At 43.2% G+C, this 18,682-nt stretch overlaps 1 protein-coding gene across 1 annotated transcript; it reads left to right on the forward strand.

The window, feature by feature from the left end:
• Nucleotides 1-5,766: 5,766 nt before the first annotated feature.
• Nucleotides 5,767-13,210, forward strand: flrt2 (fibronectin leucine rich transmembrane protein 2). The gene has a single exon (XM_080743956.1). It carries the CDS (start codon nucleotides 5,833-5,835, stop codon nucleotides 7,828-7,830), a length of 1,998 nt encoding a protein of 665 aa, XP_080600082.1. The 5' UTR covers nucleotides 5,767-5,832; the 3' UTR covers nucleotides 7,831-13,210.
• Nucleotides 13,211-18,682: the final 5,472 nt, after the last annotated feature.

An 18,682-nucleotide genomic window follows, 5' to 3' on the forward strand; every position in this document is an offset into this window, starting at 1 on the left:
GTGTGTGTGTGTGTGTGTGTGTGTGTGTGTGTGTGTGTGTGTGTGTGTGTGTGTGTGTGTGTGTGTGTGTGTGTGTGTGTGTGTGTGTGTGTGTGCATCCATGGACAGTAGAGTAACCTTGATACATGAAAACTGTTTCACTCCCTTTGTAGGACTACATAGTTGTTTTGATTGTATTTTATTGATTGATCACATTGTATTGTGTACACTTCTGCGTTGGCAATGTAAACATATGTTTTCTCATGCCAGTAAAAGCCCTTTGAATTGTATTGAATTGTATTGTATAATAGTGTGTGTGTGTGTGCGTGTGTGCGTGTGTGTGTGCGTGCGTGCGTGCGTGCGTGCGTGTGTGTGTGTGCAAAGCAAAGCAAAATAGACAGACAGACAGACAGACAGACAGTCTTCAGGTCTGGTCAACAAATATGATTATGCTCACAGTACAAGACTGGGGTAATTATTCATGTTTATCATAACCTAAACTGGCCCACTTAAAGCACTGACTTTGTGCTACACTGACCGATTTTCAGGTCGCCAATTAACTCCAATAAACTACATGCCTAGTTAGGCTTAACTAATTGTACACGAAGCTAAAAATGTCTTGAAAAGAAACTATTTTCTGCAGTAGGAGGGCAACGGGGAGGTTCTGTGGCTTACAGCCATCTAGGAGAGAGACGCATTCTTTATTCTGAGAGTAGGAGGGACAGAGAAAGAGAGAGAGTCTGGGAGAGAGAGAGAGAGAGAGAGAGAGAGAGAGAGAGAGAGGGCGCTAGGAACACACGGATCATTATCAAGTGGATTCTTCTGTGAAAACATCTCCCACGGAGGGTAGTCTATCAGCAACGAACAAGGCAAGTTATTTTTACCACGTAAATCAAGTGTGCGCAGGCCGTCATGGTCAGTCAACATGGCCCGTAGCGGATCACACCACGGTGGCCAGCAGCGGTGCGTCCTCCTCACTGTTTCGGGAGACTTGGAGCGGAGAAGTGAGCGCCGCTCTCCGCTGTCGTCGCTATGCGTTGAGGACGGTTCTTCTGAGTGAATCCGTGTGTGTGCGTGGAGGAGTATACAGAAGAAGTGTGGGGCAGCGCGCTGCGTGCGGACCCTCTACGGGACCTTGGACATGATGTTGTTTTTCAGACTGACGGGTCGCAAGGTGCCGGTGATCGGAACCGATTCGCAGCAGCACAGACGCCACAGAACGTCACCGAAGAACCGTTATTACGCACGCTGCTACTCGTACGCGCGGATCGCATGAACGGACAGAAAAGCAAACGGGAAAAAAGAGAGGAAAAAGTTGCACGTAACGATGTGGTTCTTCTCAGTGGATACGGATGATAAATCCTCGTCAAAGAAGGTACCGTGAATGATCTGCTCGGATAGGAGCCTGTAGGCTACTGTAGTCTACTGTCCGCACATTGTACAGCAGTCGACGGAAAACAAGAGAGAGATTTAAAAATAATAGGTAGCTCGTAGGGACTGTCTGGGAGTCACATTATGCTCCGAGTTGGGTTAATGGTAAAATCTCAAAACTTTAGGCCTACATCAATACAGATGATTGTTTTAATTATTGCAATTGCAGGCAGCCATTTAACCTACCTATTAACCTATATAATAAAACCAATAGGCTATGACGTTTTTATCCACGTAGCTTACCGCGGAGAAAAGGTGGTCCTCATCTTGCCTAGGCCTAGGCTATTTACTTTTTTTGTTTGTTATTAATCACATGGTTGTAATTTATTCATTGGTTAGGCTAATTAGATTTTTCACAATCTTGTCAACGATCAATGCACAACAAGCACCACATTTACACCTCCGTGAAAGACAGACTTTTCCTGTGTGTGTGTGTGTGTGTGTGTGTGTGTGTGTGTGTGTGTTTGGGTGGTGGTGGTGGGGGGGGGGGGGGGGCTTTCAGTCTCAATGCACTGCACGGTTTTCAATCCTCTTTTGTAATAACTCATTCACATGAACGCCGCTCTCAATTGGCAGGCTTTGAAGTGGGATATATATCTGATCCGCATCTCATCGCCTTTAAACACCCTATCCGTTTTAAACTTTTAATTGCGTCTCTTGTCAGTAATCCAATCGGATTGTCCTGGGCTGGCGCAATATAGGCTATAGCACATTATTGTTCAGCCGACGGTGAGAACTGCAGATCCCTCACTCAGCTGTAAAAAAAAAAAAAGAAAAAAAATCGTCCTTGTTAAAAAAAACACCTGGTTTTGGACACAACTCTCCCACCCCGACATGCCCAAAAGCGCACCAAATAGCAGGTTTGTTGTCTGTAGTTTGTAGCCTATCGCTTTAACTGGAGAGCAAACATAATTTCACGTTTCCTGCGAAGGTTTATATTCATACGTATTATTTGGTTTTTCTGCGGTGCCTTTTTTTTTATTTATACAGCTATAATCATCTTGATGGCGCTGCCTTTGCCTTCTCTGCTGTTGATTCCGCTGCTGTGGCAGCACATTTTGATCGCCCCGAGTGGTTGGTTGCTTATTCCCTCCCTGAAGCTTATTTGATTAAATTTAGCTCTTTCAATTTAGAGAAGTAGATCACAGATGTATGTCAGAGGGTTGTATCTCTCTGCTGCAAAGGAGCAGGGGCCCCCCATGCCGTCTCCATCTCATCAACAAACAGGGGCGTCACAAGGGGGGGAAACAGTGGGACTGAGTTACTAGGGGCCCTAGGTGGAGGGGCCTTAATTATTTAATACTTTAACTATTGAAAAATAGCAGATATACAAGCTCAATATGCGAGATTGTAGATCTGCTATTTTTGAAAAGTCATGAAAATGTGTGCAAATCTTTGAATTTGTATTTTTTTAAGCAAACTCAAATTTTGCTTCTGGGGGGTCCCTGGAACTAAATATTTTGAGATGGGAAACATAGGTTTTTCAAAAAACCTTAGAAGGATTTGCAATATTAAAATATTTCACGAAATAGCAGATCTATAAGCTCGCAGCACTGCACTCGGTGCCGCGCTGTGAGCTATATCTGCTATTTTTCAATAGTTAAAGCACAAAATAATGCATTCCCAGCTAAATGAGTAAAACCCAGTCCCCCTATGAAGAACATTCATGGGGGGCCCGCAGTGAATCATTGTATACGCAGGGCCCAGAATTTGGTGCGACACCCCTGTCAACAAACAACATGGGGGAATCAGCTGAGCATTTCAAGAAGTAGGACTTCTCAGCAAAATTACACAGCAAAAAAAAAGTGTTTTTTATTTATTTATTGTAAAATTACTTGCAAGAGTAACGAAAGATGACAAAATTAACTAAGTAATAACCACGCTTATTTAGCTAATTTCCTAAAATAATTAAGACATCAAATGATCCTTACAGTGACCTGGCTAACACGATTTCTTTGTTGTTTAAGTATCACGTCTCCCATAACATAACCACAAAGAACATCTATAAATGCAAACCCATCCATCTCCTTGCTTAACTTTCAACCCGTCTTTGCTATTACTTATTATAAAAGGCCCCATCCTGCACTTGTGGGCGGAGCTGCACAGATCAGCTGAAAGCATCCGTGACAACCCAGCATCTTTCAATCAAATGAGGGTGAAGAAAAAAGGAAAAAAAATAGGTGCGATGGGTCATAAAAACGTGGAACAGTGGATCAGTGCTCCATGTAATCCTGTGGCCTTGTGGTGTACTCAGAACCTCCCCCTGTTGAAGAATAGCCTGTATCGATCATTTATTGCAGGTGCCGGGGCTAAATTATTTTCCAATCCCATTTCATGTGACAGCTCTTGTGTGTCACTCAGGCGGGAAGGTTGGGAGAGAGGTTGTAGGATCCCCATTGCTTACCTTGTGCCCCCCCCCCACCCCCTTCGTTGTCTCTCTCTCTCTCTTTCCCATCAATTTCCACACAGCAGAGCTGTATTACTGCTGTCTCACGGCCTACGTTTCCTAATAATTAGCTAACACACATCACCATCTTTTACTGTGAGCACTACCATGTTCACAAAATATAGTACAGTTGCTCCCTTTTCTGACAAGAGCACATAACACACTGTATTATAAGTAAAGTGTCTCTTTTTCTTTGTTCACTTGCACCTCTCTCTCTCTCTCTCTCTCTCTCTCTCTCTCTCTCTCTCTCTCTCTCTCTCTCTCTCTCTCTCTCTCTCTCTCTCTCTCTCTCTCTCTCTCTCTCTCTCTCTCTCTCTCTCTATCGTGTTGCTCCCTCTATCGTACCCTTTGCTATCATCGGTGTTTAAAAAGATATATTAGCCTAGCGTCCCTTAGCATGTTTTTGAGTCAGGGACATTGACGTGTTGCTTAGAGAAGCTCTGTGAATCTCTGAGTGACTGTGTGAGTAGGTGTGTATCTGTGTGTGTGTGTGTGTGTGTGTGTGTGTGTGTGTGTGTGTGTGTGTGTGTGTGTGTGTGCGCGCACCCCTAGTAGTGTTCCAGTCCCTCCTTTGATGGAGCAAACGGGATAAAAGCCCCCTTTATGTCTGTGAAACCGGATGTGCAAGAGTGGTTCTGAATATTTATCAGATCGTTTGACATTTTTTTGAAATAGCCAGTGCATAATTTCAAGTATATCAGTGAACGCTGTGTTTTGTGACTATATGGCTCTGTGTGCGTGAGATGGGGGGCAGAAAGTGAGAGTGTAAGAGAAGGAAAGAGAGATGGTGTGTGTGTGTGTGTGTGTGTGTGTGTGTGTGTGTGTGTGTGTGTGTGTGTGTGTGTGTGTGTGTGTGTGTGTGTGTGTGTTACTATACTTCTGGGGTCCAAATGTCCACACAAGTATAGTAGAATTTGAGAAATAGACATTGTGAAGACAATTTCCCTGGTACTCTTGAGAAATTGTTGTTTTTTATTGGATAAGAAGGATTTTCAATTAGGAAAAGATTCAGGTTAGGGTTATGTTCACGATTAGGGATTTAGAGGTTAGGTAAGGGGTTAGAGATATGCCAGATTTACTTTACTTTTAAGTATACTATTTTAAGTTGTGTTGTGCACTGAAAATAGCAGATCTACAAGTTCACAACACATCACGGCCTGACACAGTGTGAGCTTGTAGATAGGCTATTTTTTGGCTTTAGGGTAAGAGATAAAACTGGAAGAAATTGTAACAATGGCATGCATAAATCACTCTCCTTAAAATGTTTATGTCATGGGTGGAGATCTACAAGTTCACAACAAATCACAGCCTGACACAGTGTGAGCTTGTAGATTAGGCTATTTTTGGCTTTAGGGCAAGAGATAAAACTGGAAGAAATTGTAACAATGGCATGCATAAAATGGCATCCTTATGTCAGGGGTGGAGAGAGAGAGAGAGAGCGAAACAGAGAGGGCCCCTTTCTATTCAGAGAGCCAGACCACCCTTTAAAATATTAACATGGCATTTTCTCGTTTTCACACGCAGGTCTCTGGATCCAAATGTCAACCCCCCTGGATGCGGCCCCGGTCGGGGATCAGCAGTGTGTGACAGACAGGCCAGTGGAGCCCGCAGTGGAGCCTCTGCTGCCTGGCTTCAAATTGGTCCTGGCTGGGCTCTGCGTGAAGCGACAAGTGGAGAGTCCTGCGATGGTCTGATGTCTCAGCATGGATGGAGTCAGTTGGAGGACTGACCGCCACTAATGAGACCGGCGCACTTCGGCAGAGGGACTACCGTAGCGTTTACACACGGATTACTCTCACCGGTTCCTATCCTCTGCCCGATGAACTGACCCGTCGTTAGCGAACTCTCAGAGGACGACTTGGGTCTTTTCTTTTTTTTTTACTTTGTGGATATATACATTATATTTTGTTGCCTGCCTGAGTTTGACATTTGTTTTTTAGTTGTATTTTTGTTTTTTCCTTCTATTTTTTTTCACTATGGAGTTTCTGTCCGGGCACTGGAATAAAGATTGGGCCTCGTTCATGCGATTTTGGTTGACTGTTATGCTGAGCCTCCAGATGCAGTTCAGCCCGGGCGCCTCCTGCCCGACCGAGTGCCGCTGTGACAAAACCTTTGTTTACTGCAATGAGCGCGCCCTGACATCAGTGCCTCTCGGGGTGCAGGAGGGCTACAAGGTCCTCTACCTCCACAACAACCAGATCAACAATGCCGGCTTCCCCCTGGAGCTGCACAACGTGGGGTCCGTGGAGACCGTCTATCTCTACGGCAACCAGCTAGACGAGTTCCCCATCAACCTGCCCAAGAACACCAGAGTGTTGCACCTCCAGGAGAACAACATCCAGACCATCTCCAGGGCGGCGCTGGCTCAGCTGACCCGCTTGGAGGAGCTCCACCTGGACGACAACTCCATCTCCACGGTCGGGGTGGAGGAAGGGGCCTTCAGGGAGGCGGTGAGCCTCAAACTCCTCTTCCTCACCAAGAACCACTTGAGCAGCGTCCCCATCGGCCTGCCGGAGGACCTGAAGGAGCTGCGTCTGGACGAGAACCGCATCGCCGTCATCGCCGAGGAGGCCTTCCAGAACGTGACGCGCTTACAGCGCCTCCTGCTGGACGGGAACCTGCTGACAGACGAGGGTATTGCGCCGGGGACGTTCCAGGACCTGGTCAACGTCCGCGAGCTGGCCCTGAGCCGCAACTCGCTTACCTTCCCCCCTCCCCTCCTCCCGGGTCAGTCGCTGGTCAAGCTCAGCTTGCAGGAGAACCAAATCGACCAGATCCCGGTCGCGGCCTTCGCCGGCCTCCACAAGCTGGAGAAGCTGGACATCTCGAGCAACCAGCTGCAGACGCTCACGCAGGGCGTGTTCGACGGGCTCATGAGCTTGAGGCAGCTCACGGTGCGGAACAACCCGTGGCGCTGCGACTGCGCCGTGAAGTGGGTGGTGGTGTGGCTCAAGTCGCTGCCCTCCTCCCTCAACGTGCGGGGGTTCATGTGTCAGAGCCCGGAGAAGGTGCGCGGCATGGCCATCCGAGAGCTCACCCTGGATGTTATCCAGTGCTCGGAGGGCGCAGACCAGTCTCCCTGGCCTACCCTGCGCTCCACGCCGCCTCGTCCACCCACTACCACCAACGCCATCACCACCCTGGTGACCACACTCATCCCCACCTCCACCCCTTATTACTTTGACTCCCCCACCCCTCCTCCGCCGCCCCCGAACCCCCACAACCCCCACAACCCCCCTGGGCCGCTGCCCCCGTACGAGGACCCTCTCCAGATCTCCTTCCACGTGGTCAACTCCACCCGCATCGACGTCAGCTGGTCTTCCTACTTCACCGTCACGGCCTACAAGGTCACCTGGGTGAAACGGAGCCAGAGCCTGACGAGAGACGTGACCCGGGAGAGGACAGTGAGCGGGGACCTGCGGCACCTCAGTCTCACCAACCTGGAGCCGCGGTCCGTGTACCGCATCTGCGTGTACGTGCTGGACACCCTCAACTCCTACCGGCCCGGAGAGGATACAATATGCTCGGAGGCCCGGACCAAGTCGGTCTCCAGCGCCAAGACGCCAGGCTCGGAGCAGGCGGCCCAGCAGGACATCACGCACACGCTGCTATTGGCTGGGATCATAGGCGGGGCGGTGCTTATCGTCCTGGTGACGCTGCTCAGTCTGTTCTGCTGGCACATGCACAAGAAGAGCCGGTCAGCCACGACCAAGTGGAAATACAACCGGGGCAGGAGAAAAGACGACTACTGTGAAGCTGGCACCAAGAAGGATAACTCCATTCTGGAGATGACAGAGACCAGTTTCCAGATAGTGTCTCTGAACAATGAGCAGCTGCTCAAGGGAGATTTCCACATCCAGCCCATTTACACACCCAACGGGGGCATTGGATTTAGAGACTGTCATCTCAGTAACAACAGCATAGCCTACTGCAAGAGCAGCAATGTGCCCAGTACAGAGTTCTGTCACACGTGATGTGTTGGTACAATACGGAGGCATGCCCACATGAACTCACACACACACATACACAAACACAGTGAAATCCTGAGGGTTCATTTCACTCGAGAGTTTACAAATGTAACAACACATTTGTACACTCTTGGAGTTACAAATGGATAAATGAACACTGTGGACTTTACTGTACACATACACAGTTTGTGTAGACACGAAAAGAAAAAGAAGAAAAAAAAATCTAGTTAAATATAATTGTACCATATATATTTCCAAATTCCGTCTACAATGTAATTTATACTGTGGATAATGATGTGGGGATTCTCTGCTATCTTTTTTATTCTTAGAAAAAGAGATACAAATGTTTTCCTTTTTTAATAACCAGCAGGGTTTTTGAATGTTGGTTTAATGGTCTTGAGTACTGTACATGAATGGATGGATTTTGTACAATCACGGCACCCTGGGGGCATTAGGTTCTGGCGAATGCTTGTCAGCCTTGGATGCCGTGAGGGCTGGGATCCTTTGCTAACCACAGAAGCAAAATTATGGCCTTTTGCGCTACGAAAGACACTGCACCCCTCCACACACACACAACCCCTACAGAACAGTAGTAAAGCAGCAAACAGTGCTGATTGAAGCACTGTGAGAAAAAAAACAGCACTGGTGGGCCAGTGATAGGTTGTTAGGAAGACAAAGAGAGAGAGAGACAGAAAGAGAATCAATTGAATTGAAGTGCACTTTTCTTATTAATGGAACCAAGGGCGTAAGCAGCAATTCACAAAATTAGCTTTTGGTGCAAATGACATGGAAGGGACTAGGCCACACTAACTTCTAACACCTCTTAAGACCTCTTAAGTGATATGTTGTGAGCACGTCGGTCGGCTATTTTCAACGAGCAACTCTAGTGCGCAAGTATATTCAAGCCTTTAGCCTTCGTTGGGATAATGTGGAGTATTTTCAATGTGGCATTGTAGTAGGGTAGAATGACACCCGTGCTGCTTGGATTTCCCAAAAGTACCTCAATGCTCGAAGAATTTGTTCTGCTCCTTTATGATACAACAAAGGCCCAGCCAAGAGGTGTTCCACAGAAATCTATTTCACTTTCGAAAAGGATGTAATCTTTGCACTACATACTGTATGTGCGTTAAGAGCAACACACATGGCTAACGTATTTATGGCCTATTAAGTGTTAATGGTCTGAAGGTAAGGCGTGAACATGTACAAAAAAACAGAATAAATGACATGCCTTTTAATAGGAACCCCTTTTTATTTTTGCTGTTCATTGCATTGCCTTTTCAAAATGTTATGACAACAAGAGCCACAAGGGGGCACTTTCTCTCAATACAGCATGTGTGTGTGAGTGTGTTTGTGTGTGTGCGTGTGTGCGTGCTGAGGGGGTTTAGAAAAAACATAGGCAGATGAGAGAAAGCAGCATAGCTCACTTTACCCCTCCAATATTCCCTTGGAGAACATTACCCTGGTCACATTACTCATGTTCATAAGGCATTGTTTAGGGTATTAATGCTCTCCATGCTACTTAATGATGTGGAATCATTTAAAACTAACAGTGCACTCTCTCTCACTCTCTCGTTCTGTCTGCTCATTGGCTAAATTATATGGATCTTTTTTTTTACCACCAGGGTCTACCATGGGGGCGTGTGTGTATCAGAGAGAGAGAGAGAGAGAGAGGGAGAGAGAGAGAGAGAGAATGATGAATGTTTAGTAGGCACACTCATATCACTAATTACACACCCACTTATTTCACATTCATGCCTCCATTCATTAGTATTTTTTGATAAATTATCGAATCATAACACAACATTCACGTTGCGCCCGCGGTGCTCATCTGCATTGAGCGGAGGGTTTGACTGAGTGGCTCGTCTGGACTGATGAGGATAAATGATCATTTGTGCTCTTGTCTACATGCGTCTGTTGGTCGTTCGCATTCATCATTCGGCTCCCACAATGCACCTCCTGCTCACACTAGAGTCTTACCGCTGCTGATGAGTCCAGCTAGCCTTATCAGATCTCCCCACTCCCTCTCTCTCCCTCCCTCCCTCTCTCTCTCTCTCGTTGTTGATGCGTCTGTCTTACTCTCTAGCCGTCTCTCTCTCTCTCTCTCTCGATTTCTTCTCCTCTGATCCCCGCATGGGCTCAATTAAAACACATAGTGATGGTTCAGCCCATGGGTTCTGGTGGCAGCTCTGGGGATCTGTGCTGCCAGTAAGAGGTCTTCATTATGCGCTTCTTAAGAAGACTTTATTTGCTTTGACAAGGATTTCGATTTTGAGGGGCCAAGCTTAAGGAATTCCCACCGCCCGACCCCACTGCTCCTGACCCCTCCCCACCTCGCTCTTCATAATCCTCGTCCAAAAAAGGGAGAAAAATATGCAGGCTTTTATTTTCACTCGGCTGCACACGGATCTCATGCTGAGAGAGAGCGAGAGGAAGCGAACAAGGAGGAGGCGAACGTGAGTTAACCCCTTGTGGGTATCAAGCTAAACTTGGACGTAACATAATGTGATACAAAAAAACACACAGCATTGAGACAACCAAGGCTGAATATTTCAAGTATTAAAGTACTTGCAGTAAAAATGGTTATAAGGGCTTGAACTCGATTTATGCCAAGTGTCTAGATTATCCGTGTGGATTTACATAGCAGTAGGGCGCTGCAAAGCAGCTGCATCCATAATGTAAATCCATAATTCCAGCCAACGCACAGATAGCATAATCACACGGTTGACTCTTCTGACTCAAGGTGACGCACGCAGACTTACAAAGAGCTGCAGGGGCAAATCACAGCACCGAGTGCCATGCTGCGAGCTTGCAGATCTGCTATTTTTGAAAAATCTTGAAAATTCAAGTCTTTGAATAACCCGATTCTAAAAACTCATGTTTCTATCATCAGTGGCTCTCAAACTTTTTCATGTCAAGGACCCCCCAAATGATATGTATTTGGCCACGGACCCCCATCTCAAAATATTTAGTTCCAGGGACCCCCTCCCAGAAGCAAACTTTGAGTTACAAATGTTCGCTTTAAAAATACATATATTCAAAAATGTGCAAAAATGTTCACGTCTTTTCAAAAATAGCAGACCAACAAGCTATTTTTCAATAGCTAAAGTTTTAAATAATTCCAGGCCTAAATGAGTTAAAACATGACCAAACAACTTGCAATACACTTTATGGGGTCTTCTGTGGTTATCAAAGCATTCTGACTTTTTGTGTGTGTTTTTGTTTGTTTTCCTACCGATGGACATGTCGATGCAACCAGTACACAAGGTCCTGACCCTGACCTGAATGAACTAAGACGCTATAGCTTAATTAATGGTCACAAGGCTTTTTTAAAGATTATGAACGCAAATATAGCTCCTTATCAGTGTTGGGGACATTACTTTCAAGATTCAATTTATTACATACAAACTATTACTTAAAAGTAATGTTATGTGGAAATACTACTTTCTATGTCAAGTAATGAATTATATTACTTTCAAACAAAAAGTATACTAAATGGTGTCGAGTGAGTACAAAGTCTTTGAACAAAATATAATAATCTAGTTCTCTTGGAATGATGAGAACGATCCAAAAAAGAAAGTAGGTCCTGGGGAGTAAATACAAATTGTTGTATTTTACTGTACGTTACTGTTTTTTGTTTTGTTTTGTTTTGTTTTTTATTGCCTGGGACCTACGTTCTCTTGTTAGACTAAATGGACTAGACTAGAATGAATAATATTACTATATGCTATTTTAGCAGCGTAAATTCATGATGTCATGACGTCACAAACAACTCAGCACCTGCAGCATCCATCGTGCAGCGTATAGGCTCTATAAGTCTAAATAGCTAAAGCTACATTGTCATTATGTGCATGAAGTTGTTAGAAGCTTAAAAAAACTATAAATAATAGTTTCTGAAAGTAATACATTACTTGACATAGCAACTGCAATATTATCCAATTTGAAAAAGTAATACATTATATTATTTTGTTACGTAATATTATTATGTAATGTGTTACTCTATGTAATAAGTTACCCCCAACACGGCTCCCTATGTGTTTTTTCTACTCGGTGACCCCACACAGAAAAATGTCATATTATTACGCAGGCTGATTTCTGTTATGACTACAGTTCGTTTTCTCCTCCGATCAGACACAGATAAACACGAGTTCAGGTCAAGCTATTGTAGCATATCGCCCCCATCTGTGAATGTGTAATGGAGACAGGAATTTGCCTTACCTTTTATGCAGCACTGAATGACAAGCGGCAGGATGTGACAGAGAGAGATATTAATCATTAGGGATTACAGAGAAAGTGGGCGGGAGACGGGGACGCTAAGATGAGGTGTGCAAAGGAAATGACAGTACCCGAGTGGGCACTGAAAAGACGGCAAACAAGATTGTGGTGAGAGTGACAAAAACATGAACCGTATTAATGCAGATGCAGGGAACTGGAGGTTACGTACGTAACCATGGTTCTTTTATTTCTGGGAGAAAGCGCGATTATCCCATAGGGAGTGCCTTTCGATAAGAAAGACAAAGAACCAATTCTTAACTTGAATCCTATCAGCCCTTTTGAATGGGAAAATATGGGAAAAATGGCTAAAGTGAGCTCTTGACATACTGGTTGCATTGGGAAGTGTTATGTCCGATTTTCTCGAGTCTTCAAAATAGAGCAATGGGATTCAGGTTAAAAAACAACAAGACTGGAACAGCAGAACGATTCCATCCACAGCCCCAGCCCTTGAGTGGTGTGGGGCTGATAAAACAAGGGAGCAGGGAAGGAGCATTGTTGGTTGTTGTGCAGCATCCATTAGTCTTAATTTCCTTGTGTGATGAAAGAACACAGTTAAGCGCCACGGCCAGTGGAATGATACAAAGCGTATTACAGACTTAGACAGAGAGCTATCCTCCGTTTATTACTATTACAGGGTGCCGACGACTAATTTTCCAAAAAGCGCATTGATTCACATTGGAATAATTACATTAAACTATTCAAAAGGTCAGTTCAGACAAGCACTATAGAGCAGAATTCATCCTTTTAGTTTTTCTCCTCATAGCTCCTTAATTTCTGTTTCCTGCAGGCAAATCCCTCACCGCTGATGTAAGAGCGACTTTCATTCAAGGATTTTCGCATGTATTTAGCTTCATATCTCTTCATGTTTTATGATTTTTTTTTTCTTTCTTTTTTTTTTCTTCTTTTTTTTTGCTGAAGTATTCTTGATGCAGTCACTGGGTTGCACGTGGTGACTGAGTTACCATGTCTGAAACCATACAAACAATGTTCTCGTGTGATTTGAGAGAGTATATTGGAAAATGTGCGGTGCATTACATGGGCTATTAATTTGCCATCCTAGCTTTTCATGAACACATTGCAGTGTTAATTTAACCATACACAGCGAGGCGTTTTTAGGAACCAAAGTTACATTTCTGTTGTCATGATAAATATTGATGTTGTTCCATGTATGTGCCTTGAGGTTCAACTTACAATGTAAAGTCCTTGAAACCTTTAAATGTTTTTGCACAAAATGTAAATACTTAAGTGAAGCTTTTTGCAAATAAAAGAGCCATGGGATTTGATCGTTCACTCATTTTCATTTCCCCTCATTGCCATAGTACATATTGTACAGTACAGCCCTCTGGAAACATCATGTGACTCTCACTTAAAGAAGGGGAAATTTACAGTTGTGCAACAACCCAATGCGATCTAAAGAGTATTGATACTGCTTATTTTTCTTTTACATTACATTGGTTTTCTTTACTGGCAAGCATACATCTAAAACTGCCAAGCTGTCGGAGTCTGTGTGGAAACATTGGTCTGGCTAAGTCTATTTTGGGTCAGCCACTTGTAATTCTGGGTCAAAGATTTATGCTCTACCACACTGTACCAAGTTATCCTCTTATTTCTATGTGCGGCCTTCTATTGAGAGTCTGATACTTCAATAGCGGCCGCAGCTTAGTTTTCAGTTGGGGGAAATCCAGGAGATACTCTCAATCGACTTGTATGGCACAAATAAATCCAAGTATGTACTCTCTCTCGCTCAAAATCCCTGTCTTCAAAGTCCAAATCTTTTTTTCCCCATCCAGACCACATCCCAATGTTGCCTTTATAAACTCAGGCCCGCTATAAACCACATTAGCCTAATTTTAATTTACTATGACAATTAACCACATGCATTCATCTGAAACATACCAGGGTGTGCCACTTTGGTATTTTGCTGCGGAAATTGGTAATCATCTTAAAATCCTGCAATGACTACATGTGATTTGTTGCTGCAGTGCTGCTGCCTCTTTCAAACGGACACAGGATTACAAATAACAGAGGTGGTTGGGACTAAAATAACATGATTAGCTGTTCTCCCTCAAAGTTTTGTGTACCAAGTTAAGTAGTCCTGCTGATAAGGCCACTTTGTTCATTTGCATACTACTACTACACAGTGCTATAATATAAAGTATAACATATTTCCATCCCCCAACATTCATGAAAGGACCATGGGATTCTGATTCACAGAGGCAATGTCCATGTTAAATGATCATCAATGTCTGGTTATTAAAAATTCCATAGGGTAAACTCCCATGTAATAATGGAGTTTCATCTAAGGCCGATTCAGTGAACAGATGTTGCCGCTGATTAGCCATCTCTCTCTTTTTTTTGTGCATGGTCTGCCCCCAGAAAAGAACATTTGGTCTGCATTTGTCGTTCCGTTTATTAAAAGAACACGCACAGCTTCACTACGTGTTTAAACGTCTTCCTCTACATTAAGCGTACAAACAACCTCAATACAGAGGACAAAGAATTGTAATTCAGCGCATTCTCCTTTGAGGTGTTACAAGCACAGACATCTGGTGCTCATAACATTGAACGGACTTGCCAAGAGCTCTTGTCCTGGTCCTATTCCCATTTACAATTGCCTCTGGTTGCCTTGAAAGACGGTGAAACCTTTGCCTTCTTTTAAAGTACTAATTTGTGTCAGGATTGGCTCCTATGGATTTCTGCTTATCTGTGTCTAGGGATGGGACAATAAGCAATATTATCGTTTATGGTGATAAAAGATCACTATCGTGGAGATTTAATTTATCGTCCTCCGTCATGCACTGGGATGAATTCACCTTTTATTTGCTGATATCCAGTACCACTTAAACTCTCTAATGGTAAAATGTACTTATAATATACATACTTTTTTCACTCTCTACCAAATCTCTCTGCCAAAAAATTATATTGTAAATCGTGATTTCTTCGGTCACAATAATCGTGATATGACATTTTCTCATCGTCCCATCCCTATTTGCGTCCTTTAGTGATGGTCAATTAAGGACCATAACCGTTCACTTGTACCAGGGTTATTATAGAAAACAAAAACTAACAAAATAACAAAAACTGGAATTGACAAAGCATAGATAACTGTAATAAAAATAAAACGAACTGAAACTGTGTTTAAAAAACTAACTAAAACTAAAATCAGAGAAGATGCCCCAATATCTTTTCATACATGAGCCTTATATTTTCAAAAAATATTTAAAATTTGTGAAAATAGCAGATCTACAAGCCCACAATGTGGTGCAAAACGAGCTTGTAGATCAGCTATTTTCATAAAATCACACTTTGTGTCCTCTCTCTTCTCAAGTGCTACATAAAAAGAAGTGTTTTTGTTGGAATTTCAAGCAAGCTCGTGTGAATTACTGCTTTGCAAGGCAAGTGTCCTCCAAAACCAGATTATTATTTTCAAGGATTACAAGATGTGGAGTCAGTTCACTCCTGACTCGCTGGAGAGAAAAATGTGTGAAGTGATAGTAAAATAAACACCACTTAAACCATGTTTATCAAAAGGAACATTTTGAATACATGACAAATTGTTTTCAGAGTTTCTGCAAGGCAAATTAAAGCCCTGTTCACAGGCTTGTTGGGAACTTGTGTAATTGTTTAATTACCCCCTGACCACTGCATTTTGTGCTGCACATGTGCACAGGATAAAGCGACATTTTCTTTTTCTTTCCATTTTCCCAAAAACAATATTAAAAGTAAATGAAAAAAGTTATCGAAAAAACACGGCCAGCCCAAGTATTAGGAGGGTACTATGAGACACTGAGACATTTGATGAATCTATCATGGTTAAAATGGAGTTTGAAGTTACAATGGGTTTGTATAGGAATGGGACCTGGATGGGGAGTGTCTGATAAAATGAATATAAAATATCTAAATATTGAATCAAGCAACTTAAAATCTGTTTAGGGTGTTCACAAAAGCCTGAGTAGACGATAAAATGACCAAAAGTTTTGTTTGAAAATGGAATATCGCTTTAATAGCCATACGGGGAAAAAAGAGGAAATTATCTGTTTAATATGTGGGGTGAGCTGCACTTTCAGTGATAATTTGACATTATTTATAATCTCATAGAGTGGAACAACATTCATATATGAAGGTGCCCATCCATAAAAGACTTCGAAGATGTATTCCTGTATTGATTTCACTGCTGCATCCATTTTAAAGAAAGATGGAGACCACCACCACACGCACCAAAAGGCATATTATCAGGGCACCGCTTTCATTACAAATGTATTATAGGCTATGTAATTCACCCTGAAATATTAACATGAACATTTATAGACATGGCAGATTTTCACAGGAAAGAAATTACAGTTGATCCCCATAATTATCACAAATTACTGGGTGTCCCCAGATAACACTAGTACCGTGCAAATAGGGCTTTACTTTCTAATTTCTTGAGGGTGATTGAAAGCCAGAACTTGTCGCAGACGGTCTTCTTTATACTGTATATCGTCGTTGTCGGGTGGAAACCTTGTATGTCCAAAACCGTTCGTTTTGCATTTATCATTTAAAAAATGTAGTAAACTAGTGAAAACAGCCGATCTACAAGCACACAACGCCTCGCGGTGCGAGGCGTTGTGTGCTTGTAGATCTGCTGTTTTCACTACTTTTGTGCGACGTCCTTGTATGATGAAGCAGGGCTTTACTTTGCGAAATAACGTATTTAAAACCTGGAGATACCAGGTTTCCGCCCGACAACGACGATATGTTCATATTAACCAACGTTCTATTCAACCACGAGAACCCTTAACGTTCCTATAGGGCATGTCATAATAGGCGGCTCAACGTTGTAAGCTTATCTACTATTTTCTGAGAAGAGATTTGGTATAGAGAGAAAAAGTACCAGGCCTTGTATAGAGCCCTGGGGGGGCCCCGGCCAATCAAGTTTAAATAGATGTTTTAATGTATGATAAATGCCTTGTCACTATAATTAAGTACAGGATTTTAATTATATGAGGAGGCCATTGGATGTGAAATGTACTTGAAAACGTAAAATACTATACCAGCATAACTGCATAATAATAACAATTACAGTTCCGTTCATAAACAGACTAAGACCTACCAGATATCATTCATTAATTACAGTACTTACTTGAACATGCAAACCTTGTCTGCTCCTCCGCTTGTTTATGGATTCAAAGCTTCACAGCACATCTCATCAATGTCCCTACTTTCTTCTTTGTTTATACATGAATTTGTGCTGAGAGGAACTTTGGCATATTTGTATGCTAATTGGCAATTTTCTTGGTCTTGGATCTATTCCAGTGCTGTTTGAGTCAGCCTCTGAGGTTGTTTTCATGAGGAAGGTGTTCGCAAACACATCGCTCAGGTGAAATAATTGGAACAGCTTCTCGATGCTTGGCATCCTTGATTGAATGGAATTACAGTTCTTCCAAATGGCCTCTTGAATTTTTGAAAAACAGGGAAGGTTGCAGCACAGTAGTAGGCAGCACCAGGTGCTTATTAGAAGATATTGCACGTGCGCAATTACTCATTCAGCTGGGGCAGAATGCACAAAATCATTCCACATTTGCAACAACTTTATTGTTCTGCTTCCTGCTTCTAATTGTGATGCTACAACTGAAAAAAGTAGTCTGAGCTTAGCCAACCATGGATCCAAGCCCTTAAAGGAGTAGTTCACCCCCAAAATGACTTTTTTCTATTGATTACTCTCACAATGGAGACTTGAGTTCAATAATATTGTTTTGTATTTGTCACATTGCTAAGACAAAAATGTGATTTTAGTCAGTTTACCCCCACTGATTCCGGCTGGGGACCCAAATGCATTTGGGTCCCCATCCGGAATCAATGGGGGTAAATGTATTGTTATCAAATTATTGTCTTAGGAATGCAACAAAAACTCAAAAATATTATTGAACTCAAGTTTCCATAGCATGAGTAATCAATAGAAAAAAAAGTCATTTTGGGGGTGAAGTACTCCTTTAACCACTTAAACCTTATATACTGACTGTACTTTGTTGACACGTGTCCCACAATTTATACTAGGCTGCTTGCCTTTTCACCTCTACACCAAATCTCTCAAAAGCTTGTACATCTGCTATTTTCACTGAACAAGTGTTCATGTGGTTAAAATAATCAAAGCTCCACCTGCCAGGAAAACTTTAGAGCAAATTCCGCATTAGCCACTCAGAGACTCAACTTTAAGTCTCACAGCTGGATAAGCATGCAGTACGGTAGGGTCCCCATGCGTGTCAATCTAAAGGGCCAGAGCAGAGGGGTCACAATCCCAGGTGGGATGGAGCAGCTGTGACCTTGAGCAAGACTTCCCGTCTGGTAAAGAAGCGAATAATGAATGAAGACGTTGATGAATAGCTGAGGTGAAAGGCTCCCAGCTTCCAGGAGAAGTGGCCAGGAGGAACGTTTTTTTTTAATGTAAGATGGTTCATGGTCAGATGTGCGTGAGACGGCTCAATCAATGGACATTTATGGATGGAACTGACACTGTGCTAAGATTTACAGTGCATAATTGGAGAGATACAAGTTCTGGGAAAAAGGATTACAAGTGGGGGATTACCAGGCTTGTGACCGGTGGGCA

Source organism: Nannobrachium achirus (assembly GCF_963921795.1).
Source record: "Nannobrachium achirus genome assembly, chromosome: 16".
NCBI classification, from domain to species: domain Eukaryota; kingdom Metazoa; phylum Chordata; class Actinopteri; order Myctophiformes; family Myctophidae; genus Nannobrachium; species Nannobrachium achirus.